This window comes from Lepisosteus oculatus, chromosome 13 (assembly GCF_040954835.1).
Source record: "Lepisosteus oculatus isolate fLepOcu1 chromosome 13, fLepOcu1.hap2, whole genome shotgun sequence".
NCBI classification, from domain to species: Eukaryota; Metazoa; Chordata; class Actinopteri; order Semionotiformes; family Lepisosteidae; genus Lepisosteus; species Lepisosteus oculatus.
Window position 1 is genome coordinate 2,173,979 of NC_090708.1, and position 26,120 is coordinate 2,200,098.

Below are 26,120 nucleotides of genomic sequence, written 5' to 3' on the forward strand. Positions count from 1 at the left end.
GCAGTTTGTTCTCCAAGGATCTTCTGCGTATCTTATTTCTGTTCTGTCCCGCCTACAGAAAAACCTACTGTGTTTTTCTGACTCACTGGTGCTGCTGTTTCTTTCTAAGAGTTTATTAAGCAGGATCTGCGTTACATATGTCAGCTCTGTCCCCATGCTGCACTAAGTAGGCATGAGATTGACTTTACAGCACTTATCAGGAAGACAGAACCTCTTCTGGCATTAATAGTAGAGCAGAATCCGCCTACCCCTGAGGTCTAAGCTGTAAGTCATTACTCTTGGATGCTGAGAATAATAGCTTTCCTCAAGGTCTGCCTCTTCTAGATATGCTGTAGAAATCAGTCATATTTTCCACCTGAATGTCAAGTTTTGACAACTGTTATATTCTGATACAAGACAGTCCCTGAACTAGGTACGTACTTGATTGCAGCTTCACGTTAAGGCAGGCTGATAAGAAAAAAACTTGCACGGTGTTTCGGTTTCTACTTATTGTGGTGAAGGTTTTAACTATTTAGCTTTGTTGGCCTTCTGCCTTTAGACTTGGAATAAGAATATTGGAGAAGACAACTGGGTGTTTAGGAGCCTGTTTGGTTCTGGAGCACTTGCTGGTCTTGGGTATCTCCACAGGCTGTGTTTTCTAGTCTTCTAGTTTTTCTGAGGTACCGTAATAGTGGCACGGTCAGTTTGGCCTGGTCGGTCAGTGTTTTTTAGGCTTCCAGCCTCCATCACTTTCTTCCCTCATTGACCAGACTGAGCTCTGGATCTTGTGCTGTTCATGTCCAGTGAGCCATCAGGTTTTCAGCAAGCTTTTGTATCTGTGCCTGACGTGCCAGATGATTGAAAATAAAACAACAAAATATTCGTCAAGCCGTTTTTTTTCTCCTCCCTTTCTCAAAGGGTGAGTTTGGTGCTGTGAACACTGGCTGCTGCTACTACAAAGCTCTCTCCGTCTCGGAAATGCCATTACTTTTCCCACAAGGTGTAGCTGTGTGGCCGCCGTGCTGAGCCACTAAACCAGTGTCAGGTGCAGAATCTGATTCAAGCTTCGTAGGCAGGCCCCTTACAGACCTTTTCCTCGTGTGCTGGGTCAGGCTGTTGGCCGAGCAGCATTTGTGTCCAAGCTGTTGCCTTAGCAGGCGTCTCGGCACCTTGTCCTACGCCTGGCACGCCGGGCAGAGCCGCGGAGTAAACAGCGGGCACCGGCACTGGCTCCAGCCTCTTTCTTCCGGCCAGGAGGCAGGAAATCAGGATTAGCGAGCCGCGTGGCGGGGAGAGGGCATCTGCGCCGCCTTCTGACACGCGAGCTGGGGGGAGGTGCTGTCCCTGGCATCGGTGCGGTCGGGCTGGGCTCGGACTGGCATGGGGCCTCCTGCGGGGACGCGAATGAGCTGGACTCTGTCCAGCGCTGCTGAGGAAGGAAGGTAGCAGCTCTTGGACATGGAGCGTCTCCTGCCTGGATTTAATCTACATGATCTTGCTGGTGCCAGTGAGAGATCAACTTGTAGGAAAAGAGGCTTAGGTTAGTCAGCAAAGGAGCAGGTAGAGGGTTTATTCCATGCTGAAAAGAGAAGAAAGGAAACGCAACGTTTCGGCTGGGGAGCTTTCTTTGGGTTTGCCAATCCGAAGTATGCGGCTTTTATATGTGAAGAAGGCTCCACAGCCGAAACGTTGTTTTCTCTCTTCTCTTTTCAGCATGGAAAAAACCTCTTGTTCCTTGGCAGCCTACCCATGCTGATGCAGCTCCCCACCTGAATTACTTTAGATTCGTGTGTACTGCAGTTCTTCAAACAGCTTTTTTCTCTTCGCTGTTTTTTTCGTCATGGCTTACTTTTTTCAAATAGTGAGTTCTGAGTGTGGCTTTTATGTGTTGGCGTAGAATTGAAAATGGCCCCTATTGCATGACTTTTTTTTTTGTTGACTAGCTATTTTATTTTTCATGCCTCTGTCTTTTGTCCCGTCTGCCTAAGCTGCAGTTGCAGAGCTGCTGGTCATGTGTCAGTGGGCTTGGCACGATCGAGTGCATCTTAACGGGGAAGACATCAGGAACGAACAGCTTTCGTTAAACAAATGAGTGGGTATGTGCTGGGTTTGGTGACCGGGGCAAGTGGTGAAACTGGGAGAGGATCTGAATTAACCATTTTCTAGGGAATCTTATTAAACCTAAATAGTAAAGGTATAAAAGCATTTGTCATGTAGAATCTGTAAATAACCTGGGCTGCATGGGTTCCTCCTGGATTCTGTTGGAGTGATACACGAATGAAGGCCTGGAGAGTCTGCGTGGCTGATCTCAAGCCTCGTTAATCATGCTTGCGCGGATCAGCAGGAGCTCCTGCTTTTAAAATGTCAGTGGCGACACTGGAAGTGGCCTGGTGACTGGATCAGCGACGACAGAGCTGTCCTGCAGTGATGTCGGACCCGCGCGGAGACGCGCAGCCAGCCTGTGCCATGAGTGCCACACGGCCATCTGTTAACCTCAGCGCGCGGTCCTTGGTCCTGTGATGAACCGTACTTGGCCTGAATGGAGGATCAGAACAGAAGTACCAATCCCATGTAATAGGGGGTTTCTGCCTTAGAGGCGTTCGTTCAAAACCTCACAGATGGCATCTTCACACCATGGGATTCTCGGCTGAGATGACGACAAGAACGATTTCAGATTAGAGTGTAGCAGTTTATTCTTGCTTAGAATGCACAGCGGTTGTCGACGCTTCATGCTCGCAGAACGGCACGTGTTAGGCAGCACGTCTGCACTAAAGGGTTTCACGAGTCTGATATTCTCATTTGCTGTGTGTCAATGCATCTTCTTTAGAGACCAGCTTTTTTTAGAGTCTATTAAAAAAAAAAATGTTGACACTCGTTCACATCTGTCCTTTGGCAACTGACGTGGTGCCTTTGCACTTGCAAATGATAGAATAGCACACCTCTCTCGGTTCTTTGCAATCAGTCCTTCTGGTTGAATGAGGTGTCGTGACTTAAAACCGTACAGCTCAGTGCCGTCTTGAATCACTATTCTTCAAAGTCCAATGCTATTGCACAGTTAAATACTTGGAATAAACGCTGTAAAACCATGCATTCCTTAGCGAGTCATCTTCAATTTTACCTGTCTCCCCTCTAGGAATGAATATTAAATACTCCTTGTTGTCTAGTTTATTTTTGGAAACAGGTAGCCCTTCTCCTATGATCTTTGCATGCGTAGTTGCACAGACACTGAGCCAATATGCGTGTGTTTGCTGTGGAGTCCGGTCAGGGCCGTGCACAGTGCTCACCTGTGTGTCTCAAGACTCCTGTGAGCTGCAGTCTGGGCCTGACGTGGGACACGCACCCCCCCCCCAGAATGTACCACCAGTGCCGAGATGCTGGAGTGGAGGCAGACAGTGCTCATCTCTGCAAACTCCCACTGGATGCATTGGTGCGGTGCCAGATGGTTCTTCCCTGACTTTAGATTGATTTAAAAATAAAACTCCCTGCTGTATGAAAATGGTAAAAAAAGACCATTGGGATTGTGCAAGTGTTTTTCACCCCAGTCTGTTTGTTTGTTTTTTTCCTGTGGTGCAGTTTGGGCACCGGAATTTAATTCCTGCAGGGTAATTTCCACCCCCGACGCAAATGAAGCCTGCAGATGGCCGGGGCTGAGAGCAGTGGGGCGCACGAGAGAAGGATCAGGTGTGAGGAGGATGTTAAGTGTGCTCTGGGGGTGTTAAGAGTAAATCAAGTTAATGCACTTGGCTGTTTGATTTATTCTCAGTAATTTGTTTCAAAGGCAGAACAGAAACCGCAGATGTGTGTCACTCTCTCGTACTGAAAGTCATGGTGCAGCTTGGCTTGCTTCAGCAAAATTATGCACGCGTCTCTTTTTTTTCCCCGTGGCTTAAAGTCTTTAGGAGCGGGTGAGAATAAAGGAAGGAAGCTCAGGAAACGCGGTGAAGACCTGTACCGAGGAAAGGAAGTGATTAAGTCGGAAAGTGTGAAAGGCGCCGGGATTCACAAAATCCTGAAAGACGGCAAGACTTCGCCCAGCTGTGCGGCTGAAATGATCGCGCTGACTCACCCGCGTGAGCGGTTTAAATTTAACATCTGATGGGGGGGCGGGGGGGGAACCCGCTTTGATCATCGGTACTTACCGTTTTGACGTACACCTGCTGAACTCCTCGCGGTGCTCGTGTTGTGAAGCCCCGGTGTGGCATGTTGTCGTGCGGCTGGGCACTGCTGCCCAGGTGAGAGGTGCCCCCGGGAAATGCCAGTGGGGGAGACGGGTAGTGGTCGTGGTAGATACAGCAGTAGACTGGGAAAATCAAGCCGATCCGGCTGCGCTCCCCCGTCCCTACCTCTCGAGCTCATGTGACTCCTCCTGGCTGCTCTAGACTGGTGCTGAAACGCCGAACCCTTTTGCGCTTCTGTTTACAAGCGAAAACGTGCCTGACCGTGATTTGGAAAAGACCAGGTCTTTCATGGCAATCGCATATTGAAACTGATTTCAAGGGGAGCCAGTCACTAGCCTCTTGATCTGTTGTCTCCTGTCTACAGATGCCTGCTGTATTTCAGCCAGCTTCTCTGAAAGCTCTGTCTGGAACTCTATCGATCAGCCATGTCTTTTGTGACATAGGTGACCTTCGGTATTATCAGCAATATGATGCTTTATGCAGCTTTTGGGCAACCAGAGACTTGACTTCTGGTACATGGAACCAGTATTGCATATGCGTAACTTTTCAGAATTGGGATTTTGCTGTTTTAATGTGTTCTGTGTTGTGTAGAATTTGTTTTTATAGTACCATCTCAGCACTGTTTGTTGGCTATTCTAAGTGTACGATAGAATGATCAAATACAAAATCCAATTAAAATTCTGCAAAATTAATAAAAAGGATGTATTATTAACTGATTGGTGTATTTTAATTTTCAATCATTAATAGAAATTGTAGAAAAGATGTTATTATTCCGTAGTTATCTCACAGTGTAAGTAGTATTTTGTTTTTTGCTTTAGTTTTACACAGCTAATGTAAGACCCGTTTCCAAGTGCCTGATGATGGGCAGAGCCAGCAGGAGTCCTCCTGTGCTCTCTGATTTCAGTATTTCCGCATCTGCTCTTCAGAGGCTTGAAAAGACCCTGCACAGTTATCCCAAGTGCACGGCAGTGGCCCGTAAAACCAAATGAATTTCACACGCCGCAAAGCACACAAGATCATCGCACCCAAGGCAGCCGTTCGACGGCGGTGCTCGTTCTGGGCCCGACACTGGAGGACACTGCAGCGCAGGTCTGAGCCGCGTGCGTGGCAGTGTGAGAACGTGCGCTGGGTGCTGAGCTTACGGCATGTGACTTCCTATAGGACAGGGGAAGCACAGTCTTACAGAAAAAAGCCAAGCAAGAGAAAAAAAAAATCATATTCTGCCTCTGAGAGTGCACTAATGGGCACAGCAGGAATTCCTCTTTCTGGGTTGAAAAGGTCGCTTTCACAGACTGAATAAAATGTCACTTCATTTCTTATTCCTCATTAGGAAATGCTAAATCATCCAGCAGGACCAGTGGATGTTGGAATGTACTCCAGGAATTATCCATTTGTGCCGTTTTCAGCACAGTCAACACTGAGCTCATAAAAGGAGTGCTGAACAGGAACCATTGGATTGTGCAGAAACACTTTTCTTTACTAACAACTCTGTGTATGTCATGGTTGCACCTTGATGTATTTTCCAAGGGAAATCGTTTTTTATTGTGTTTTTTTATGGTGCAGTGTTATTAATCACCGATAGCTACAAGATGCGTTTCATTTATAATCCTCAGAGATGGGCTGTGCCCAGAGGAGTGGTGCAGGATTTTTAATATCTGTCAAAGGTGCACTGTGCTGCAAAGATGTCGCCACAGCCGACAGTATATTATTGGTACTGGAGTGAGCTAACAATATTACGGTCTTATCCAGGTGTTTCTTTAAAGAAATCATCAACATCATCAACAGAATGGCTGGGCAGCTTGTTCCACACTCCCACAACCCTGAAGGGGTTAGGGAAAAATAAATGCACATCCTTGGAGTTTCCACTTGTGGCCTGTTGATTCTGCAGACGTCTGCTGGGCTGACTTTGTCAGTGTCTTTGAGGATTTCGAATGCTTGGATCAATGCTTCAGATCAATACTTAAACCCCTTAATGCTTTGTATGTAACCAAAACTGCAGTGAATGTAAAAGTGTACTTGATGTAAAAATACGCTGGAGAAGATCACATTTTCAAGCCAGGAGGCCAGAGCTCTATCCCAGTTTCTGTAATGTTAAGCTGATAGCAGGCTCTTGACTTCCCAGTGCTGGTATCCATTTGCATGGAGATTTGTAACTTAAGTAAAAACGCCAGGTCTCTGATTTCTCACACAGTATGCTTCCTGTTGGCAAGGAGAGAGATACAGTAAGATGTGTCTCTTGGGCTGGCATAAATAGCAGGGGGCTGTGCCAGCCTTTGGCAGAAAGCATGCATGGTTATGTCCTGGCTACCTGGTGAATCCCTCACAGCTGGCATTAGGGCAGACAGCCGGAGCTGCGGACAGCCTGCTTCATGTGCCGGACAAGGCCGAGCCAGAGGGCACCATCGCTGCCTGGTCGCACAGGACTGAGGCGTTAACGCTCTGGAGCGTGAGCTGCTCAGCCTGGTCACCACGAGGGAGCCCACTCAGACACCTGAGTGTTAGCCGAGAAATGCAGGAACACTGCAGCAGCATGACAGGGAGCTTGCAGAAAAAAATAGGATTTTTGGAATTGAGAAAGTGCAGCTATACATGCTGGCGAGAAGAATGTTTTTCCCAGTGGTGCTGTTCTTCAAGATTTACCACGTCTTTGACTTACACCGGCTCCACTTTCCACCTCTGAACTCTGAACAGCAGTGATCACACGGGCATCGGTTTCAGTGATCCAAGTAGTAATTCAATCCACCTTCTTCCTTGTTCACCCAATGCCTGCGGTCTCGCAGATCTCAGCTGCAGGAGAAATGTCCTGTATGCAGCCTGCACATGAGGGCAACACTGTTGTCAAAGGTAACACTGCTGTTGCCTCTGTTTCTCCTTTCTCCGGGCTTGTGCTGCTCTCACAAGCTTTACTGTACTGACAGAGTGGTACTTTCAGTTCTGTGCCGCCAGCACCTGAGCCACACACTTGATTGAAAAGCCTTCATACTGGTGCTGCACAAACTCGAGCTTAAATATCTTTCGGGAATCAGATGCTGTCATGTTTAATTAGGCTGTCCTACAGAATGCTGTTAAATGGGTTAGTCTGTGGCTGTTATAGTTCATATAAAAATGCCCATTGTGTGGCTTTTTAACTAATCCCCGTTCTCTTATGCGTTGTGCAGCAGGAAAGAATAAACTGTGGTCTTGGTGTTTTATACGTAACTGCACACAAAGCCCTTGCTGAAAGAGGGACTGCGCAGTGTGGCTGTCAGCGGCTGTGAGCCCTCTGGCAGTGACTGGAGGAGGAGGAGGGGGGAGAGCGGGAGAGCTCCGCACTCCGGTCCATTAGCATCTGCTGTGATGCTGCGCGGGAGAGGCTGGAGCCCCAGCGCACCGGCGGTCGGGGGGTAATCGCTGGCGAGCCGGGTGGCCGTGCCGCCGGCCGCTGTTGCTCTGGGTCTGTGGACCCTCTGAAGGCTGGAGCTCTGCGCGTCACACTGCTCGGTCACATGGAGCGTCGGACAAGGTGGAGAAGTGTGATGTAGAGCGCTCTCTCTCTCTCTCTCTCTCGCACTCACTCACTCTCTCGCCCGCCCGCTCGCTCGCTCTCTCCGGCAGACCAGTTAGGAAATTGCACCTCGTCTTGCAGATGTTGGAAATGAATTAGGTCACGAGCACGAGAGAAAGGGGAAGGTTTCTGCTGCCAAAATCCTTCTGGGGAAGAGTGGTCTTAAGATTGGAGTAAGTACTGAAAAGCTGCAGGGGCTGGTTCTCTGAAAGGCTTTGTGATTGAGAGAAGGGACTGACTGGTGTGCAGTTTAAACTCATTAGAAGGGTGAAGGTTTGCGAAGGTGGTGACTTTATCTATATGGGAAATAGTTGAATTATGTTGAATTTTATCGGGGTGTGTTCTTGTGTGTTTTGCACCCTTTTTTCTTTTTCTTGAGCTGTTTGAAGCTCTTGTTTTCAGGCTGCTGTGTGGCTAGTGTGCTGCTCTGAGTGTTGCATGATGAGTGCCTCTGTGAATGTTCACTACAAACAGTGCTCGTTTTCACTGCCAGTATTACATTCTACCTTTAAGTACTGTTTTCTCACTTTCGGCTCTTCATCGCCTTCGTGTGTAGCACTCCCAAACAGAAGTTTGAAGAGTTCATGTTCGAAGGGGGTCGACCTCTTTACTGACCCTGGAGTATTTCTTGATGATTGCGTTGCCTCTTCGATAAGTTAGAGGGGTGTTTTTATGAAGCCGCGGCATCCTTCTGATTGCATGTGCCAGATGGGCTGCTGCCTCTCGAGCCCAGAGCTGTGAGGTTTATCTTATCCGTTTCAAATTTGTCCAGAAAGAAGCAGCTGATTTTATGCTGAAACAGAAGCTGTGAAAGAAGGGTTCTTTTATCTCGTCCTTTTTGTAGTGATGGGGGGGGTTCTGGACCCTTGCAGCTTCTTCACAAAGTGAGGCAGAATTGTTGGGTTTGGAAGATCAAGGTGAAAGAGAAGCATCTTTGGCACAAAGCAGGCCATAATTCATAGTGTTTTCTCATTATCACCTTTCACGAGCCCAGCCTCGACCCGTCTCTGTGGGTTTCTAGCTACAGGAGGGAACAGGTATCTAAAAGATTCAAACACTTTGTGCATCTCCGGAGAAAAAACAGAAGTTATGCCTTTTTATTATGTCTATTTTCAGTGTGTCCACAGCGTGCTATTTTACCAAAATAAAAGGGTTCCATCCCTTTCTTGTTTTCCTGAATCATGGTTTCAGATGATAATCTCATTAAAATATGCTTCAGTTTACAAAGATAGCTCCGTGATACATTTTTCCTTCTGCTGGAACAAAGCCCCTTTCTGCTTCTCCTCCTGGTGTTTTTCCCCAGAGCTGATCACAGACAAATTTAACTTCTGAGTTTTTGCTGGGTTTTACTTGGAGATGGAGAAGGTGGAGCATTAAAGTGGAAGACCAAGGCTGCGGTTAACACGCTGTGTTTGTCTTAGGAATCGTGCCCACCAGTCAAGGCAGGTTCTTTAGCCGTTTTTGTCTGTCTCTTTTTTTTTTTCCCCCAGAATACAGTCGATTTGAAGCCAAAATCCATGATCTTCGAGAGCAGATGATGAACAGCAGCCTCAGCTCAGGGTCCGGTTCCCTGCGGACCAGCCAAAAGCGATCCCTCTACGTCAGGTGAGACAGACGGGCGGGGGGAGGGCGTGTCCCGAGAGCCGAGCCCCGCAGCACTGCGACAGACAAGGGGAGGAATGAATGCAAAGCTTAGGGGGTGAAGCATGAGCACCGTCCCCCTTCTGACTTTTTAATAAAGCCGTGGTAGAAAATGAGGGGGAAAATCAGTGCAAATAGCAGGTGGTCCTTTTCCGTGGGTGGAGTTGAAATAGTTTCCCCGCCCCATGAGAGAGCCGCAGCTCTGCCCTCTGTCCAGCCCGCGCTGGGCTGTGCATTGTGGACCTCTGACCCCTGCAGGGGGCAGAAAGCCCTTAAATCCCTCTTCCCCGGCAGGCATAAGGGCGCCAGCTTCTTGTCTCGCAGCTTCTGGATTTTTACATGCTCATAAGTATGTGAGGCATGTGCATTTTGTGTCATGGAGCATGCGCTGTGCTTCGCAGCGTGGAGTTAACCTCTACTGGTCCTTCCAACCTCGTACGCACACGGAGTCGTGCGCAAGTCCCAGCCGGTGCAGGAGTCTGGTCTCTTCAGTCAGTCCTGTTCATTCTTTGTGCGGGAATTCCGTGGGGAAATTTTGGTCAGTTTTTTAAGCTAATAGATAATTGTAGCACGTGGGGCAGTTCTTGGAGATTTCCATGTAGGTAGACAGAGGAGTAAATGATCATGAGGAGGCACACCTGACAAGGAGTCGATTAGATTCACAGTGCATGAAGTGAAATTGCTTTGCTGCTGGAATATCTCGCCTTGGCAGAAGCTGGTGTTCCCAGATTTTTCAAGATTCTGGTCGCTGAGGGGCTCCTGAATGGCTCAGTCAGCCAGTGGCTCAATGGCCCGGACCTGAGCTCTGAGATCCAGGTGATGTGGGTTCGAGTCCGGGCCGTGTCGCTGGCCCACTGTGGCTCCTCCAGTGGTGTCACATAGTTGCTTGAGCAAGTAAATCATTAATGTCCTAACTAGTGTGTGTTACCTGCAGAATAGGTTTTATAAAACTGGAAATGAAGCACTGTGCTGCCCACAGCTCTCGGTGTCCATGGCTGGAGGTGCAGACCCCTCAGTCATGCTGGCCTCACTTCAGCGCCTGTTTGGCGCGGTCTCGGTCATCCCCTTCTAAAGCCAGGGAGGTGGCAGGCAATGTGGTGGCATAGAGAGGTGACAGGATTGTGGCGGAGGAGCAGGCAATGAGGGGTCAGGAGAAGCAGAGGCCTGGCAGGAGAGAGAGGTCTGTTGGCCTTCAGAGTTACACGCTTTGTCTCTCGTTACTGGTTAATGAACGAAATGGGTTTGCAGCTTGATGGGAGAAGACATTTGAAGTGACAGTGCCAGGTTCATTATCCAGGCTGCTTCACTGGAGGCATGAGACAGTGTTCGTCAGTGAGGTGTTATTTTCTGAGGGAGGGAGAATTGAAAGGAAGCGGCGTTTTTAAAGAGGGCTGGAGGAGTAAGCAAGCTGCAGCTGGTGTCATAAATCCACTCCCTGCCTCACAGCGAGCAGGGGACAACACAGGGAACAGCGCACTCTACCTTAACCAACCTCTCCTCTAAAAAACATCTAAATTAAAATATCGAGCTTTGATGGCGTTTTTTATTTCTGATAGGGCTCTTAAATTTCTGTTGTGAACCAAGCTCATTAGAGTACTTAGTGGTTCATTAAGCAGCAGAATCTTGTTGTGATCTAGCCTGTGGCTGTGGGCTATTACCCTGCCTGGGTGTTTCAGTGGCTCGTTCACTACCTTCATCAGTCGAACATGTTTGAAACCTTTCTTCTGTCTTTCTCTCTACTGCTGCATTTGCAAATGTACTACTTCTCTAAGGAAAGGTGCAACCCTGCAGCCGTGCCCATGAGGTCCAGAGCCCGAGATGTAGGATTTGCAGGAACAGCGCTCTCTGTCAAAGCCCTTCTCTGCCACTGAGTCACCATGTGTCACTGTGTCAGCAAAAAGGAAGAATTTTGTTCCTGTTAGTGTTGGATTAAAAAGCCATCTGTTCACGTGCAGGATCAATACCCATTACCTTCTGTAAGACTGCACCACATTTGGGTTGAGATCCTATCAAAATAGGCTCAGTAGGCTTCACTTTAAAGACCTGGTAAGCATTTTACCTACATAAGGTCAACATTTGGTTTCCACTTGCACTTTTATGTAATTCCATTCAGGAACTGGGACCTACAAGCATGGGAGGAATAGTGTTCGTCACCCTCGGCAAATAGGATTAGCCTGAGAGCTGCTGGATTGTTTTTTTTCTTAAGAGATTAAAAAGAGTTATTGAAGCCGGGCTTTGCAGACGTTGCATACTTGAGAAATTATAGTAGCAGAATTAAATGAAAACAGTTCTCAGGGTGACATTTTTAAAATGTGGAACGGAAGGCAAAAATGATTGGGATAGTCAAGCTGCTCTCTAGCAGGAGATTAGAAAGCAACAAAAGGGAGTTTTCCCCCCCCCTCTCTCCTCCTATTAATAAAATATCCAGGATCCACAGAGAGAAGAGTGTTTCCAATCATAAGTGCTTATCTCTGATTCTGCTAACAGCTGGCAGCTGATGTCAGGGCCATGCCAGTGTTCAGAATCACAGCAGTCAGCACCTCCTCCCTAGAAGCCTGGGATCAATTTTCCTACAGTAGCTGGGATTTTCTCTCTAGGAATTTCTCCTTGTCAATAATGGGCACCTGGACTGTAGGTTGGAGCACTAGAGTAGCAGAATGAGGAGAATTAAATCATTTGTTCACATGCACAACTCATTCTGCAATTATTAACATGACCGTTGCAGAAAGAGCAGCTTTGCTTTAGCTTAACGTGTATCTCCCATCCACTCAGGTGAGTGTCCTGAGTGCCAGAACTACTTTCTTAACAGCATCTTCATCCCCTTCAGTCAGCCTTCCTGTCCGGCACTTGTAGCATTTCATTTGGAAAACATGCCTATTTTTTTAAAAGACTAAAAAAAGAATCTTAATTAAATGCTTTTAACCTGAGGGGGCTGGTGCTTCTGGCAATGACAAATTCTTTGTTTGTTGTTCTATAAGCGGTTTCCATTAAATTTTCGTTTAAACTTTCAGTCTAAAATTAATTTCACAGTCCAGCTTGGTAAGTATACAGCAGGCTGGGTCCTAACTGGAAGTGAAAGAAGGCATTTTCTGTAACTTTCTCCATAGAGGAAGAGTATTCTGAAACGGCTGTGCTGTTTAATCCATGAGCTGGACTGATTGCTGTTGGAGCCAGCACAGCCTATGTACCCTTAAAAACCCAATGAATAAAGGACTTAATGCTGTTAATTTCAATTACTATGTATTTCAATATCCACTTTAGTGGTGTGTTTTGCTATAGTCAGACATGACTGACCATTTTTGTATGTGATCTAAATATCGTTTATGTTGGGTGAATGTATTCTTCGGCAGGGGAAAAAAACGAAGTAAAAATGTAAGTATTGATTTTTGCTGTATTTGTTAAGGTTCTTGTTTACTTCTGTGGAAATACAAAGCAGAGAAAAAGAACTGTAGCTTTTGAGTTTCTGTTCTTGCCTTGTGGCAATTCAAGTTCTGTCTAGAGCAAATAAATGCATAGGTACCTGACTTAATTCCTGACTTCAGTGTGCATTCAAAACAGAATTAAGTTACAGGACGTGTGTGACCTATTGTTTTTCCCTCTGAACTACCTGTGTCTGCCTGTGTTCCCTAGAGGCAGGAACACCACTGCTTTAGGACATAAGAAAGATCCACATGTGTCAGCAGGCAATTCAACCCCATGTGATACTTAGTAGCTTATTGATCCCAGGAACTCATCCAGACGTTTCTTGAAAGAAACGTTTCTTGTATGGGATATCGGCTTCATCAGCGTGGCTGGGTAGCTTGGGTGGAGCAGACAGAGGGACAGGTCTCCCGCTCTCCTCCGTGAGTGGCTTGTGGAGTCTTCATCCTTTTGCCACAGGTTCCCTCCAGGCCTGCCGTTGGGAACAAGTGATTGTGGTTGGGTGCTTAATTTTAAGCGCCTCACACTCTTCCTGTGGTATGAGTCACTGCACACATGCCCCTCCCAGTAGGCAAACCCTACAACCTCTAAAAGGGAAAGTCTGCAAACAAGAGGAAGCCCTTCACCCCCATCTTCCTCATTTGGTTGCTAATGCTGTGGGCGATTGATCTGAAGCTCTCAACCAGCGGTTTCTTGAAGGAAGCTGGGGAAGTATAAACAAACCAGTGCTCTTTGACTTGCTGTACAGTTCCAGCTCTTGTTGTTGTTTAATCCCTTAAAGTTTGAGAACATAATTTTCTTATTGTATTACTGTTAAAGAAATTGTTCTGGGCAGATTAATACTTTAGGGGATGTTCCATTTATTTCAGCTCCAGTTCTTCCAGTAAAACAGGCTTGAATGCCCTACTTAGCTGACCGGGGAGTGGGGTGGTGTCTTCAAGCAATAATTTGGTTGTTTAGATTTCTCCGTTTAGTAGTTGGTTAAAAAAAAAAGATTTATTAATACGCAGTTAGTCCAAAGACATAGTGTTTCTCCCACAGTGGTGATATGAATTCCAGCTGTCCGTATGAGTATTTTGTTAGTCGGGTGTGTGTTTTTGTAAGCTGTGGACCACATATCTGTAATTAATGTTCAGTCAGTGGTTTGATTCCTTCTGCTTGTGCTCTCGAACTTGCCTCTCCCTTGGTCCGGGCTGGTTTGCGGGCGTGGCGTGGCGCCCCGAGCTGTAGCAGTGAAAGCCTGGCGCTCTGATGGCGGCTCTGTGCTGTGTTTCAGGGCCCTCTTCGACTACGACAAGACTAAGGACAGCGGGCTCCCCAGCCAGGGCCTCAACTTCAAGTTCGGGGACATTCTGCATGTCATCAACGCCTCGGACGACGAGTGGTGGCAGGCCAGGCAGGTGACGCCAGATGGCGAGATCGAGGAGGTTGGCGTCATCCCGAGCAAGCGCAGGTGAGCCAGGACTTTTAATTAAATTTTGTTTTTTCCACACCATAATACTTCCTTTCTCGTGCTGTGTGGCGTTGGACAGGATGCGCAGAAAAACTGGACAAGCTTGGGCATTGTTCTGTGTTTAGCAGTTTTTTTTATTTTGTTTTATTTTTGCCGTGAAGCGGCACAATAGATATTCGTTAAGCAAGCACTTCCCCCAAGACGCTGTGTGGCTTTAGAAGACTTGGTAGATGAATACATTTTCACACGAAAACATATGAAGGGGTTAGTGAATTTCTAACTGCTGGGGTGTTGAACAGCAGAGATGCAGAGCTGTGGCTGCTCCTTCCCACCGACATCAGCTCAATTTAAAGTTGAATCAGGAGACACACTTGAGAAGACTGTATTTCGTGTTGTTAAACCCTTAGGTATGCAAAGGAGCTGCACGGCTGAAAAGCCTGCTGCTGCAACACCTGGTCCTTTCTGACAGACATTGCTTTTCCCTGTGTACAGTTAATCTACTCCAAGTAGCTAATTTTAGACTCTCCAAACCCCGGTCCTTTTCAACAACTTTTTTGGACATGCAGTTGAACATTAAAACATGATTTGGTTGTGGCAGTTTTTGTGCAGTGAAAACAGTTTCCCACCTGGAAACAGACCAGACAATGCTAAGTCAATCTCTCCGTCTTCTGAAGGAGGTGTTTCACGTCCAAGACGCTCAGGTTCGGAAAGCTTGCCGTTCCTAAAGGAAAGAAGAGTCTGTAATGTCATTATCCGGGCTTGTATTCCTTGCCTAACATAAAGGATTACTGCATACAGGGATTTGTAAAAAAAATAATCAAAAGGTTTTAGAACAGTAAACTGTAAAATGTGCTTGTGAAGAAATGTGGCATTTTATATTAAACATTAACTTTCTGCATTGTGCAAAGCTCTGAGGCATCCCGCAGAATGTGTGTAATGATTCTGGAGCCGCCTTCATTTGCCTCTAGTTCTTCTTAAGCATTTTATAGCCCTCTGCTCCATTATGCATTTGCTCAAGACAATGTCTCTTGACATTTCGGTTTAAAGCACTTTCTTCTGCACCAGTGCAGCTTATTCCGTGATCTCATTAACACTCCTGACACTTCGTCGTTACCCAGAGATCATCACGGGGGGGGGGTCTCTGCTGCCTCGGCTGGGGTAGGTCACATGCCGCACAGCCTTGCCTGCTTCGCTCAGTGCTACCTGCCTCCTTCAAGAGGAAGGTGAGGCACGAGTGGGAAGGAAAGAAACAGAAGGCATCTTTAAGAGCCGAGATCTCGAGCCTGCTCCCACCATAGAAGCTCTTTTATCGGACTCTGCTGTGACGTGCGCTATGATGCGTCTGAAAGCCCGGCACGGTGTTTTCTTCGAAGAAGAATTGTAAGAGATGGTCAAATGGCAGCCAGGCAGTGGGGGCTAACCTGACCTTGGGAGTTTGGGGAAATGTTTTAAGAGCAAATCCGTGTCCTCTGCATCACGCGTTTCAAAGCTGCTGGCGCAGTATGTGCTCAGTGAGTCAGTGCTGTGCACGGTGGCGCCTGGACCTCAGGACACGAAGGGGGCAGTGACAGCTCACTGTGACGCCACTCAGGGCCTTGTTCCTGAGAACTAGAACCAGAGGAAAATGCCCTCCTGTCAGTAGAAAATTTGGAGTTTTGACTAATCCCTGAAGGGAGAAGTCAGATGGGTTAAATATGAACAGAAGGGCATTGGTGAGTCTGGAGGACCTCTCATTTTTCTCTGCTCTGTCAATTTTCCACTGGACTTAGTCTCCTAGAGTCCAAGACAAGCTAGAACAGCACTGGATCATTGCCATGTGAAGTTTCAGAGAAGCTAGGTCTCACTCCCAGCCAGCCAGCCAGCCTGCCTGTCTCGAACGTGATCCCTGAAGGAAAACCGATCTGTTACTGTCTTGTGCCTTCACACATCACGAGTAATGCAAGGAGTCCCACTGATGACCACGTCGGTTCGGTCCCTGAAAAATGTCCTGTTTCCTAAACTCCCTCCAGGGAGAGCTGAACGAGTGGTCCAGTGATGGAGGCAATATCCTTTCGTCAGCAGAAGCTGCAGTGTTGCCTGGGTTAAGAATAAGAATAAGGTTGGATGCTCGCAAAGAGTGAGGACTTCCTGTCATTTGAAGAATTAGCAGGTTGCTAATTCCGCCCCCAGGAGCCGTCTGTGGAATATTTAAAAAGACCCGGGTTTTCCGTTGATAAAATCTGAGGAGCTCCTTCCCAATTTCCATTATCTCGTTACGCTTCATTTCACAACCGTTTTGCCGTAGATGTCAGGTTTTTTAAAGCGTTTTATTTTGTAAAAGTGCCAAAGTGACATTCTGCTGAAAAAAATCATCATCCCCGGCCCGACACATCTCCCTGCTATTTTTGTCCCGCGTCTTAATAAATAACCGCAGAAGAAAGTGAGTTAAGCTTAAGCTAATTTGTGATGTTTAAATACAGGCAAGCGGCGCGATCTGGGGAGCGAAGAGGCTCCAGAAGGTGCGATTTGTATGTCAGCGGAGGATTTTAATAAACTCGCTTAGCATATTCATCACGTAAGCTGTCTCAAAAAATCTCTGGATTGAGAAGTCACTGGTTTTGAAATCAGCCAAGTTCTTCAAAAGGGGAGACTGCAGGACAGAAATTGGGTTAAAGACGTTGGGTGGGATTGCTAATTAGTTGTAGAATCTGGTTCTTGTTTCTCAGATGCCATCTTCCATGTGGAAGAAGGACGACTATCAAGCCTGTCCATTTTCCACATAGTTTCATAAATGATTAAGCCTTGTTTCAGTATCTATTTCTGTGAATATGGTATTGTCATTTACTGTAAACCTGCTATAGGTTATTATAGGGAGTGTAAAGTGATATGTTCTAATACAAGTCCAATAGAAGATAAATGCAGCTTTAAAGCAAACATTACTGCATTCGTTGAATTTAAAAAGCTAGAGCAGTTTCTAGCAACATTATGTAATGTGAAAGAATATTTCCATGTCATTGCAAAAAATAAAAGTGGGATACAAAAGAATCAAAGTTTCTTGCAAGGCTGTTACATACTTTTAGGGTAGGCTCAGGTTTAACGGCTTTTGTACCCTCGGAGGTTTCTCAGAGCATAGAAGTTTGTGCTCGGGAGACGGTGCCGTTTGCTCAGTGTGTAATCGCACATGAAGGACCGTCAGCCATGTAGCCTCTTATCTGCTGGCTCTTCTGCGGATGCCAGGTTGCAGGTTTGAAGGGCTATTCCAGGAACTGTCCCCCAGCCCCCCCCCAGTGTGACATCACCAAGCTGGAGCAGAGACCGGGTCTGTGGTCATCGGGGTTGTCTTTTAATCGCTGGGAGATCGGGTGGAAAAGGAACACCTTGTTAAAGAAAACCGCGAGAGGGGAAGCAGTCCACACAGTTTCTCTCTGGCTCTCTCCCTCTCTCCAAGCGCCTTGGAGAGTAGGTTTCCACTTTCTAAGTGGCTGCTAAATATTTAACACTGCTCCTCAGGTTCCCCGTATTTGTGATCCAGAGGCCCTTAGAGCACTGTGCTGTCTGGCTGTCTCCCTGGCGCTGTGCTTGAGCAAGGGTTCACTGCTCTGTGAGCTCCCCAGACCTGTTGAGCACATTGCCATGTGCAGGTCCTTAGTTTCTGCTGTGTTGGAAATCTGTGGTGTCCTAAAGCCCTTTCTGAAGGCCAGATTTGTGCTGTAATATGCAAATGTGATCATCTTTGGTGCTGAAGTCTTTGGAGCAGAGCAGATGGAGCTTGTTCAGGTGCTGAGAAGCAACTGACCACTTGGTCAGTTTTCAGATGAATCATGATAGTCGTACAGAAAAGGCGTCCAAAATATACAGAGCACACCCTCTGCTCCAGAAGATTTGTTTGTGAGCTGAAGTTCTGTATGCTTTCTAGAAGGCTGTCATAGAACATTTTGGAATGATCCTTAATAGGTTTTTAAAAGCACAGAGCATGTAAGTTTTTATTTTGATTAGTAGTTACAGGCTCTGAAGAAAATTATTTTAATTTTCAAAGAGAATTACTGTTCAAAATGGAGACCTGCATGCTGTCTATTGCCCTGGAGTTCTGTTTTCCAGTAAGATTTTTCTCCTGGAAGATTTATCCCTGTGCCTGTTGAGTTTTTTCATCTCACCAGGAAATGTGAATGTATATATTAAATTATATTCTGTAATCTGTTAAATATTAAAATATCTCTATATCATTTAATTTTAAAATTTATGTTTGTAATTTTGTTTTTAACTGTTACTTTTACATCTAGTGCAGGAAAGTTTTACTTTTTCTAATTTCTGATTAAGGTACCTACTGCTTCTTCCTATGTTCTTGTCCTCCAGTATTTGTTACATTAGGCTTAAAATTGTTCTGTATGGCGATTAGTCAGCAAAATACCATTGAAATTGAACTGCCACACTTCAGGAAAAATCCTGTTTAAAAAAAAAAGCCAATCTACGTTGTAAACTGCTGTCCTCATGTCCTTTTTACAAATAATTCCAAGTGACCTGGTCTCTGATGTCTCCTGGGAGTAAGGTTTCTCTTGGAATCAGGGCTGGGTAGTGATAGATCTAAGGGATTCTCATACGGTTGCTACTGTACATACAGCAAGATTTATTCAGATATCTCGTCTGTTACCGGAGTAATTCAGACTGCTGAATTTCATTCTCAGGTTATTTATTATTTTGGCTCTATATTGAACTAAAGATTTGCTTTTCATTTTTTTTATAAAAAATCCTTGAGCAATTTCAGGTTTATGCAGTTAAGTGACAAGACACCCCAGCTTGTTAGGACCTTGAATCTGCTAAAAGTTTCTCGGCCCAGTTAAGGTTCGGGTCGGAGTGCGGCAGACTCTGGGACGGACAGTCATGGTCTAGTAGACACCAGGAGCGCAGAGGCCTGTTGGGAGACGATGTTGTTGCTGTGCTTTTTCTCCGCGTGGCTGTAGAAGGCACTGAGGGGCTCTGGGCCTCAAAGCCACAGGGCCTCAACACAGAGCTCTGCTGTCCTCGGCCTCATCAAAGGTCACCCCTTGCCACCCAGCCCATCAGCTCGCGTAACAACCCCTTTGATCTGGCACCAACAGGAAAAGGTTAGAGAGAAATGGTTCTGAAAGGAAGAGACGATTGACCTTTTTTTTCTTTCCCCATCCTGGTTTTAATGTGAGTGCTATTTTTCACCGCTTTGGTCTGGCTCTTCAGTAATCAAAAAGCTGCAGAAGCACTAATGTCAACCTTTATCTTCCAATTACTGGCACATGATGATGTTGTACAGCAAAGGGTGCTATTTTGAATGAGATTGTAGCACTCAATCAACAGCATATCCATGCTCGCAAATATGGATCTTTGCAGAATGATTTATGGTGGTTTTTCATGAGTGCAGGCATTAGGGGGGAGGTGCAGCAGTCTGAATAAAAACTTGAGATGTCTCGAATGAAAATTGCTTTTCACAGCGTGCGATTGCCGTGTAGATATTTTCGGAACCCATACAAAAATACAGAAGCAGTTTCTTTATTTTGCATTGCTTTTCTCTTCCTTGAGGATTTGAAATGATGTTCATTGATAACGGGAAGGGGCCGAATTGAGCACTTCGCTGGAGTGCCGTTTCTTTAAGGCTTTCGCATGCTAACTTATGGCTCTGGTGAAGAAGGGGTTGAAGCAATAGAGTTCCTGCATTTATTGGTTCGACAAAGTAGGGATGGTGCATTTTTAATAAAGTGTGCATGCTTATTCAGACTACCCGGGCTCAAAGCAATAAACAATATTTCATGAAATGGTCTGCCGAGATGGCGTGGTCTGACCCAGAAGAGCGGCAGCCTGTAAGGCTTTCCCTGATTTCTCCCGACAGGGTGGAGAAGAAGGAAAGAGCGAGGCTGAAGACGGTGAAATTCAATTCCAAGTCCAGAGACAAAGGGGTAAGTGCAGCACCTTCATCACGATTCGCCTTGTGGAGGAGACCTCGCGGATGTGTGGTCTGCGGTTTGTCACTTAATGCAGCTGTCTGAAGTGTAATTGTGTGAGCAGTGAGACTTCACAGCTTTGTTTTTTTTAATGTGTCGGGATGTTGGCCCACCAGCTTGTTTCCAGCTGGTTTAATTTAAAGTACTGACAGAACCTTCATGTTCACCTGATCGAAGCTCACATTAACATTTGCCAAAGGAAAGGAGTGGAAGAATTAGCTGCAAAACGTTCAGAAAATACAAGAGGTTTTGCCAGGTAAAAGCTATTTTAAGTTTTTAGAAATGTTTTAAGAACATTGAGTTTACTTCTTTTGTCTTTGCTGTTGGTTAGTGAGTTTCATTTCCAGTTATTGGATGAGATAGTCACCTAGGAATTTACTTTTGTCCTGTTTTATATGAAAAGCGTTAACTTTGAAAATAAATTTTCAATTAAATTAATTTTTGTGTTACATTAGGAGGTTCATTTTGTTACTAGATTGTTTTTATATACTGATGGAGAAAAGAAACGCAACACCTGCTCCTCCACACTCTGGCCCTCCTGTCTGCGTGGGACAGGCTGAGGAGTGACTCGTCCGTGAGGAGGACCTGATGCCACTGCTGACGAGTCCATTGCAGCTTCTGACTGGCCCAAGCCAGTCGGGTGTGATGTCTAGGGGGTGTGAGCAGAGGGCCCCTGACAGGTCTCCTTGCTCTCAGGCCAGCTGCATGGAGCCTCACTGTCCTGTCACTGATGTGGGCATTGTGTCTGCAAGCAGTTTCAGCAGCAGTTCGGGTGGCAGATCTGAAACGATCTCTCAGATGGACCAGTCTGATGTATCGGCCCTGCTCTGGTGTGGTCACTCGAGGGCAACTGGATCTTGGACGGTCATTTGTCCTGCCAGTCTGCTGAAACCTACTCTGCAGTCGGGACACAGTGGAGCGGCTCACTCCATAGTGTCTGGCAACGCTGGTACATGACATGCCTGCCTGCAGCATGCCAGTGGCCCTCTCCCTGGCTTCTGGTGACGTTCTAGGCATTATGGGATGCACAGAAAACTGACTAAGTGTGGCCTTTTTCTTGCAGTGACCTAAGCTTTGAATTAAGGCCTTTTTAAAAGTGACCGATCAGGCATTGTTCCACCTGGACCTTGTTGGGTAAAAGTGCACCTAATGAGCTTTCGTGTGATTGGCAAGTTGCAATGCCACAATGCACAAGAGGGCTTAAAACAAATTGACAACTTTTTGTGAAAGTGCATAAGCTATGACTATAGTATTCTCATTCCAGAAAATGTTGCGTTTCTTTTTTCCCCATCAGTATATGTTTTTATTTAGTTGTGGGCTGCTTTATGAAAAAACAAAATTATTTTCCTAAAATCGCATTGGAACCTAAGAATTACATGTGAATGCACTGGAATGTGTCCAAGGCAACCTTCAGAAATTGTTAAAAAGTTGTATTCTGAAATGTGGTGGTTTTTCTCAGTGTGAAACTCCGATATTGTCAAGCAGCACTAAACGTCATCATTCTGCGAATATCTTATTCCTCCGACTGTATTAAAAATACTAATATGTGACCCTAGTGAAAGCTGCTCGATGTGCCTTGAGCCGGTTAACAGCATGTTTTGATGACTTTTCCACGGTTCCTGTGGCCCGTGTTCCTGTACTCAAAATTAACTCTAAAATCTGAACTGTTAGTCCTGTTCTCCCATTGCGTGTCCTGACACGACACGAAACTGCATGAAACATTGAGTGGGGGAAAAAAATACGCTTGCCATTGATGTAGAACTGATTGTAACACCTGCATCCCGCTGTTCTTGTTTCCAGCAAAACAGTGCATGCAAGGTTGTCTTTCTCCTGTCCTTCATTTTCAGCAGCTTCTTTTTCCTCTCACATTATAGAGATGCCCGTGTACACATACATACAGTATAAACACGCATATAGACAGTAGAAAAGCTTGAGCTGCCCCAGCATTTTACTGTGGTTTGTACTGGGATTATCAGATAGCTCTGGTCCCAGTAAGCAAGTCGAACGTGTTTGTCCAATCTCTCATTAGCTGCTTAATGACCTGTGGAAACTGCTGGACAGGAGCCCCTCTGCTCCAGGATCTGAGGCCAGGGTGTGTTTTAAAAACCTCTGCAGAGCAGTTAGAGAGCCTGGCAGTAAAAGAAGGCCTGCTGTCATTGCTAGCTTAAGCTTGTGTGTCTGGCCTTTTACAAGGACAATTTGGTGCTTTAAAATGATCAATGGCCCAGTGGTTGTAGCTTCTCAGCAGTGCTTTGACTTTCCACCAAAGTTTAAAGCACCTGTTCGTATTTCTTAGCCTGAAATGTACTGTACTGTAGTTGTGATGATAATCAAACCTCCCAGATCTGGGCGACTGAGAAGATTGTAAAGGACACTGGTTTTCATTGGGGTAACATTAAATGAAATCCTTTACATCTTAGAATCACTTGGGTTGTTCGAAGAAATATTCTTCTGCTGGTTTATTAAGCAGAATGCGCAGCCGAACACATTTGAATGAGCGGCCCTCCTGTTGCTTGGCCTATATCACTGGCTTTTATCAGCGCCCTTGGCCATTCAATCAGGTTTAATTGGCCATAAGGTACCTTTGTGCAGTACAGGTGTAGGTTTTGAAATAAGCATGGCCATTGTCAGGGTTTTAAGTTACTTATTTTTGTGTTGGTGAGGAGTAGACCAGTTGAGCTTTTTTAAATCAAACAGTTTTGTTTGTATTTAAGAAAAAACATCTTTGGTTGGAATCCATCTTCGTCCAAACTGACACTAACATCTCTTTATACTCCACTTTGCACACTGTTGACTTCTGCCTGGGTTTGCGAAAGCACTGTTGCCCTGGGCTTCATACTAAACCGCTAACAGAGCCCCAGGGGCGGCCTGAGCTCGTGCCCCTCCTCACCCTCTCAGACCTTCACAGCCTGCTTTGCACCCTCTGGGTCTGGCGTTTCCGTATGTCCTGTCTTTTTTTATTTCACCTGACCAAAATGCTTTCTTGTGTGTAGAAAGCCTAGATCCATTTCACCTACGGAGCTGACTCTGCTGCCATTTTTGAAAAAGAAATTGCATCTCTGACTGAAAAAAGTCGGAAGTGCAGCAGTCTTCCTGATTGGCCTACGTGTATTGATTTTAGCTCGAGCTTAAACGGCAAAAAAAAGCTTTGAAATCGTTTTAAACAACATGCAAATAATTGTGGGAATGGAAAGGTCTCTGTGCTTGTATCCTCCCCCTGCCTGCACTCCTGACATTGCTCCAGCTGATCCTCAAGCTGCAGTTCAGACAGGCTTCTCTACATTCTGAAGTGTTTTTCCTTCATGTCACGTGATGAAAGTAACAAGCAAAGGGCTCCAGAGTGGCTCAGCACGCTAAGGCACTTGCTACAGCCGTCATGAGTTCCAGTCTGGATCACGTCGGTAGCCCAGTGTGACCAGAATGCCCCAGCTGGGAGTGTACAGTTGGCTCCCGGTGAAACGGCACCCCCTGCGGGCTCGTGTTCACCTCGACGAGCCACACACCTCTCATCTGATCGGTGCCGAGCCTCCTGTGCATCGCTGCGCAGCTCATATCCCATCACAAGACGACGAGCTGCCCACCCTTTGTCATTCACCCTGTGCGGGTACAGAGGTCATTCCCATGAGCCAAGACGTGAAAACACCCTTGGCAACTCCAAATTGTGGTGGCACATCATAAATTAATTAGAGCGTCTTAGCTTAGAGGCATTGTTGACAAAGGAGCTGTTTGACAGGCAGCATTTGGCACATTGAATGGGTTTCAGGTATAGGGTGCCAGTCAGTGTCCCCTCTAAGATGTGCGCGCACACAGGTTATGAAATCAGAGCACATAGGGAATTGAACTGCGCACAAAAAAAAAAATTCCAAAAAAATGATGGTAAAACAAACACGGTCATCACTTGAAAAACGCTAAATTGGCCACGAGACTGACTGCAAGAGGCCCAACTTGGCTGTGTGCATCATTATTGCTACTTGATAATTGATCTCTATATACAATTTTACATTCACTCAATTTAGTGCGCACAAGTTTTTGTCACTGGGGGGAAAAATTTGCACCACTCGGAATGTTTGCGCACACAGGCCATTAAAAATTAGGGGGAACGTTACTCCTCCTGCCCTCTTGCCCCCAGCGCGTTTCCCAGTGGTAACCCTCCTGGGTTCCAGTTCAGCTTGAGGCCCAGGCCGTCCCCACGTCCTCCCACAGCGCGGGCTGTTGGCTCCCGCCGGAGCAGGGAGACTGGGAAGTGGCCCACGGAGTGCAGCGGGGGGGGATACTGGCACGGGGGTGGTATCCGGTCAGGATGGCTCCTCTCCTGCCCTTCCGCGTGGCACCGCCGCCCAGCGGGGATGGCACCAGAGTCGGCGCCCGGAGAGCGGCGGGGCGGGGCTGTGGTTCACACGGACATCAGACACACCTTCTTGTTTTGCCCCCTTCCTTCTCTTCCTCAGCAGTCATTCAATGACAAGCGTAAAAAGAACCTCTTTTCCCGAAAGTTCCCTTTCTACAAGAACAAGGACCAGAGCGAGCAGGAAACGAGTGATCTCGACCGTAAGTAACCAGTTTTAAAAAACAAAGGGGGACTCGTGCGCGCGTTGCAGGTCAGGGCCAGCGCACGGGAACAGCTTGTTACCACGGAGACGGCCGGGCAGCCGCAACAGGTGGAGGCATCAGCAGTGTCTCCCTAGCGGGCCCCCCCCCCCCCAACTGCGGTTTTGCTCAACAAGAGCAGAACGTCTTTCCATCAGAGCTAAAACCCTGATTGGATTCGGAATTGGGCTGCAATTCCAATTCCTCCCCGTTTTTCTTCATTTCCTCCTCGTGCTATCCCTGACTGGCGTTTCCAGTGTCCCCCGTCCTTCCACCCTTTTGCGAGACCCTGTCCGTGCCCGTCTCCGGAGGTAGAGACCCTCATTATGTTCCAGTAACAAATCTTCTTTGTGATTGTTTTCCCTGTTTGCTTGCTCTCTGCCGGCTACTTCCCAGGAGATCCCAGACGACATGGGATCAAAGGGCCTGAGTAAGTTCTCCTGTTTAATCCTAGGCTGCTCCTTCGCACCAAATCTTCCCCTTTTTTTTGTTGGTTTTGGAGGAATTTTTGGACTACGTCATTTTCCATCATTTTTCCACCTGTTTTTTTTTGGGGAGGGAGAAGTTTCCTCTAGACCCTCATCCTTAATTCTTCATCACCTTATTTGAACGGTGTTTTTCTTTAGAGCCCTGGACATACAGTAGGTCCCACATTCGCTTTCAATACCATTGCATCAATCTGGAGAGCAGCTGGGGCTTACTCTCAACACAGCGCAGGACGTGCCTGAAAAGCCCAGTTCAATCTGAAGACGATGTGTACAACAGCCTTTTTATGGCACTGCAACTGGGTTTGAGATGAACAGCTGATTCAGAGACAGAATAACAAGCTTAATTGTGAACCAGTAGCTGCACAACATTATTCCATGGCTACAGAATCCCTATTGTTTCAGAACAGCCAAGGACATATTATAGCGCTAAATTGGTCAAGAAAATTGGCTGCTTTTATTGCAACTGCTGTTTCTGTCAGCAGAATAGATGCAATTTGTATTTCATACCTGCACTGCATCAGTTTAAAATATTCTATTTTTATATGCGGCCCAAGCATCATGTTCTAATGTTCTGTCCCCCGAAATGGTGATCAGTAGGGGATAAAGACAGATACTGCATATACTACGTTTGTTCGATATCTGCTCTATAAAAAGAGTACATTTTGAAACTTGATCCTTTATAAAAACCTCTTGCTTCTATAATTCCCTCATTGAAAATATGCATTGAAAATCTTATCACTACAGGACCTTTGTGCTAAAAAAAGCCCAATACTGGGTTCAAAATCCCAGTATTGGTTGTATCCCAGTGGTGTGCCGCCTTCGGTTCAGTAGCTGATTTTCTCAGTGCAGACCTGCTGAAACAGCAGTCATTCTCAGCTGTGT

General features: G+C 46.3%; 2 protein-coding genes across 24 annotated transcripts in view; one reads left to right on the top strand and one right to left on the bottom strand.

The window, feature by feature from the left end:
- The window catches only part of cp (ceruloplasmin), a 430,985-nt gene that overhangs the window by 253,837 nt on the left and 151,028 nt on the right, over positions 1–26,120 (bottom strand). The gene's annotated exons all lie outside the window — the stretch shown is intronic.
- dlg1a (discs large MAGUK scaffold protein 1a) overlaps positions 1–26,120 on the top strand; it is a 170,864-nt gene that overhangs the window by 136,215 nt on the left and 8,529 nt on the right. For 12 of the 23 annotated variants that reach the window (XM_069197367.1, XM_069197369.1, XM_015360730.2 and 9 more), the window contains 4 exons: positions 9,192–9,306; positions 14,039–14,215; positions 20,052–20,118; positions 24,612–24,711. In XM_069197367.1, coding sequence (XP_069053468.1) covers positions 9,192–9,306; positions 14,039–14,215; positions 20,052–20,118; positions 24,612–24,711 — 459 coding nt within the window. Of the gene's footprint in view, positions 1–9,191; positions 9,307–14,038; positions 14,216–20,051; positions 20,119–24,611; positions 24,712–25,146; positions 25,181–26,120 lie in introns of all 23 variants that reach the window. The other 11 variants (XM_069197372.1, XM_069197373.1, XM_006637412.2 and 8 more) reach the window with 2 other exon arrangements.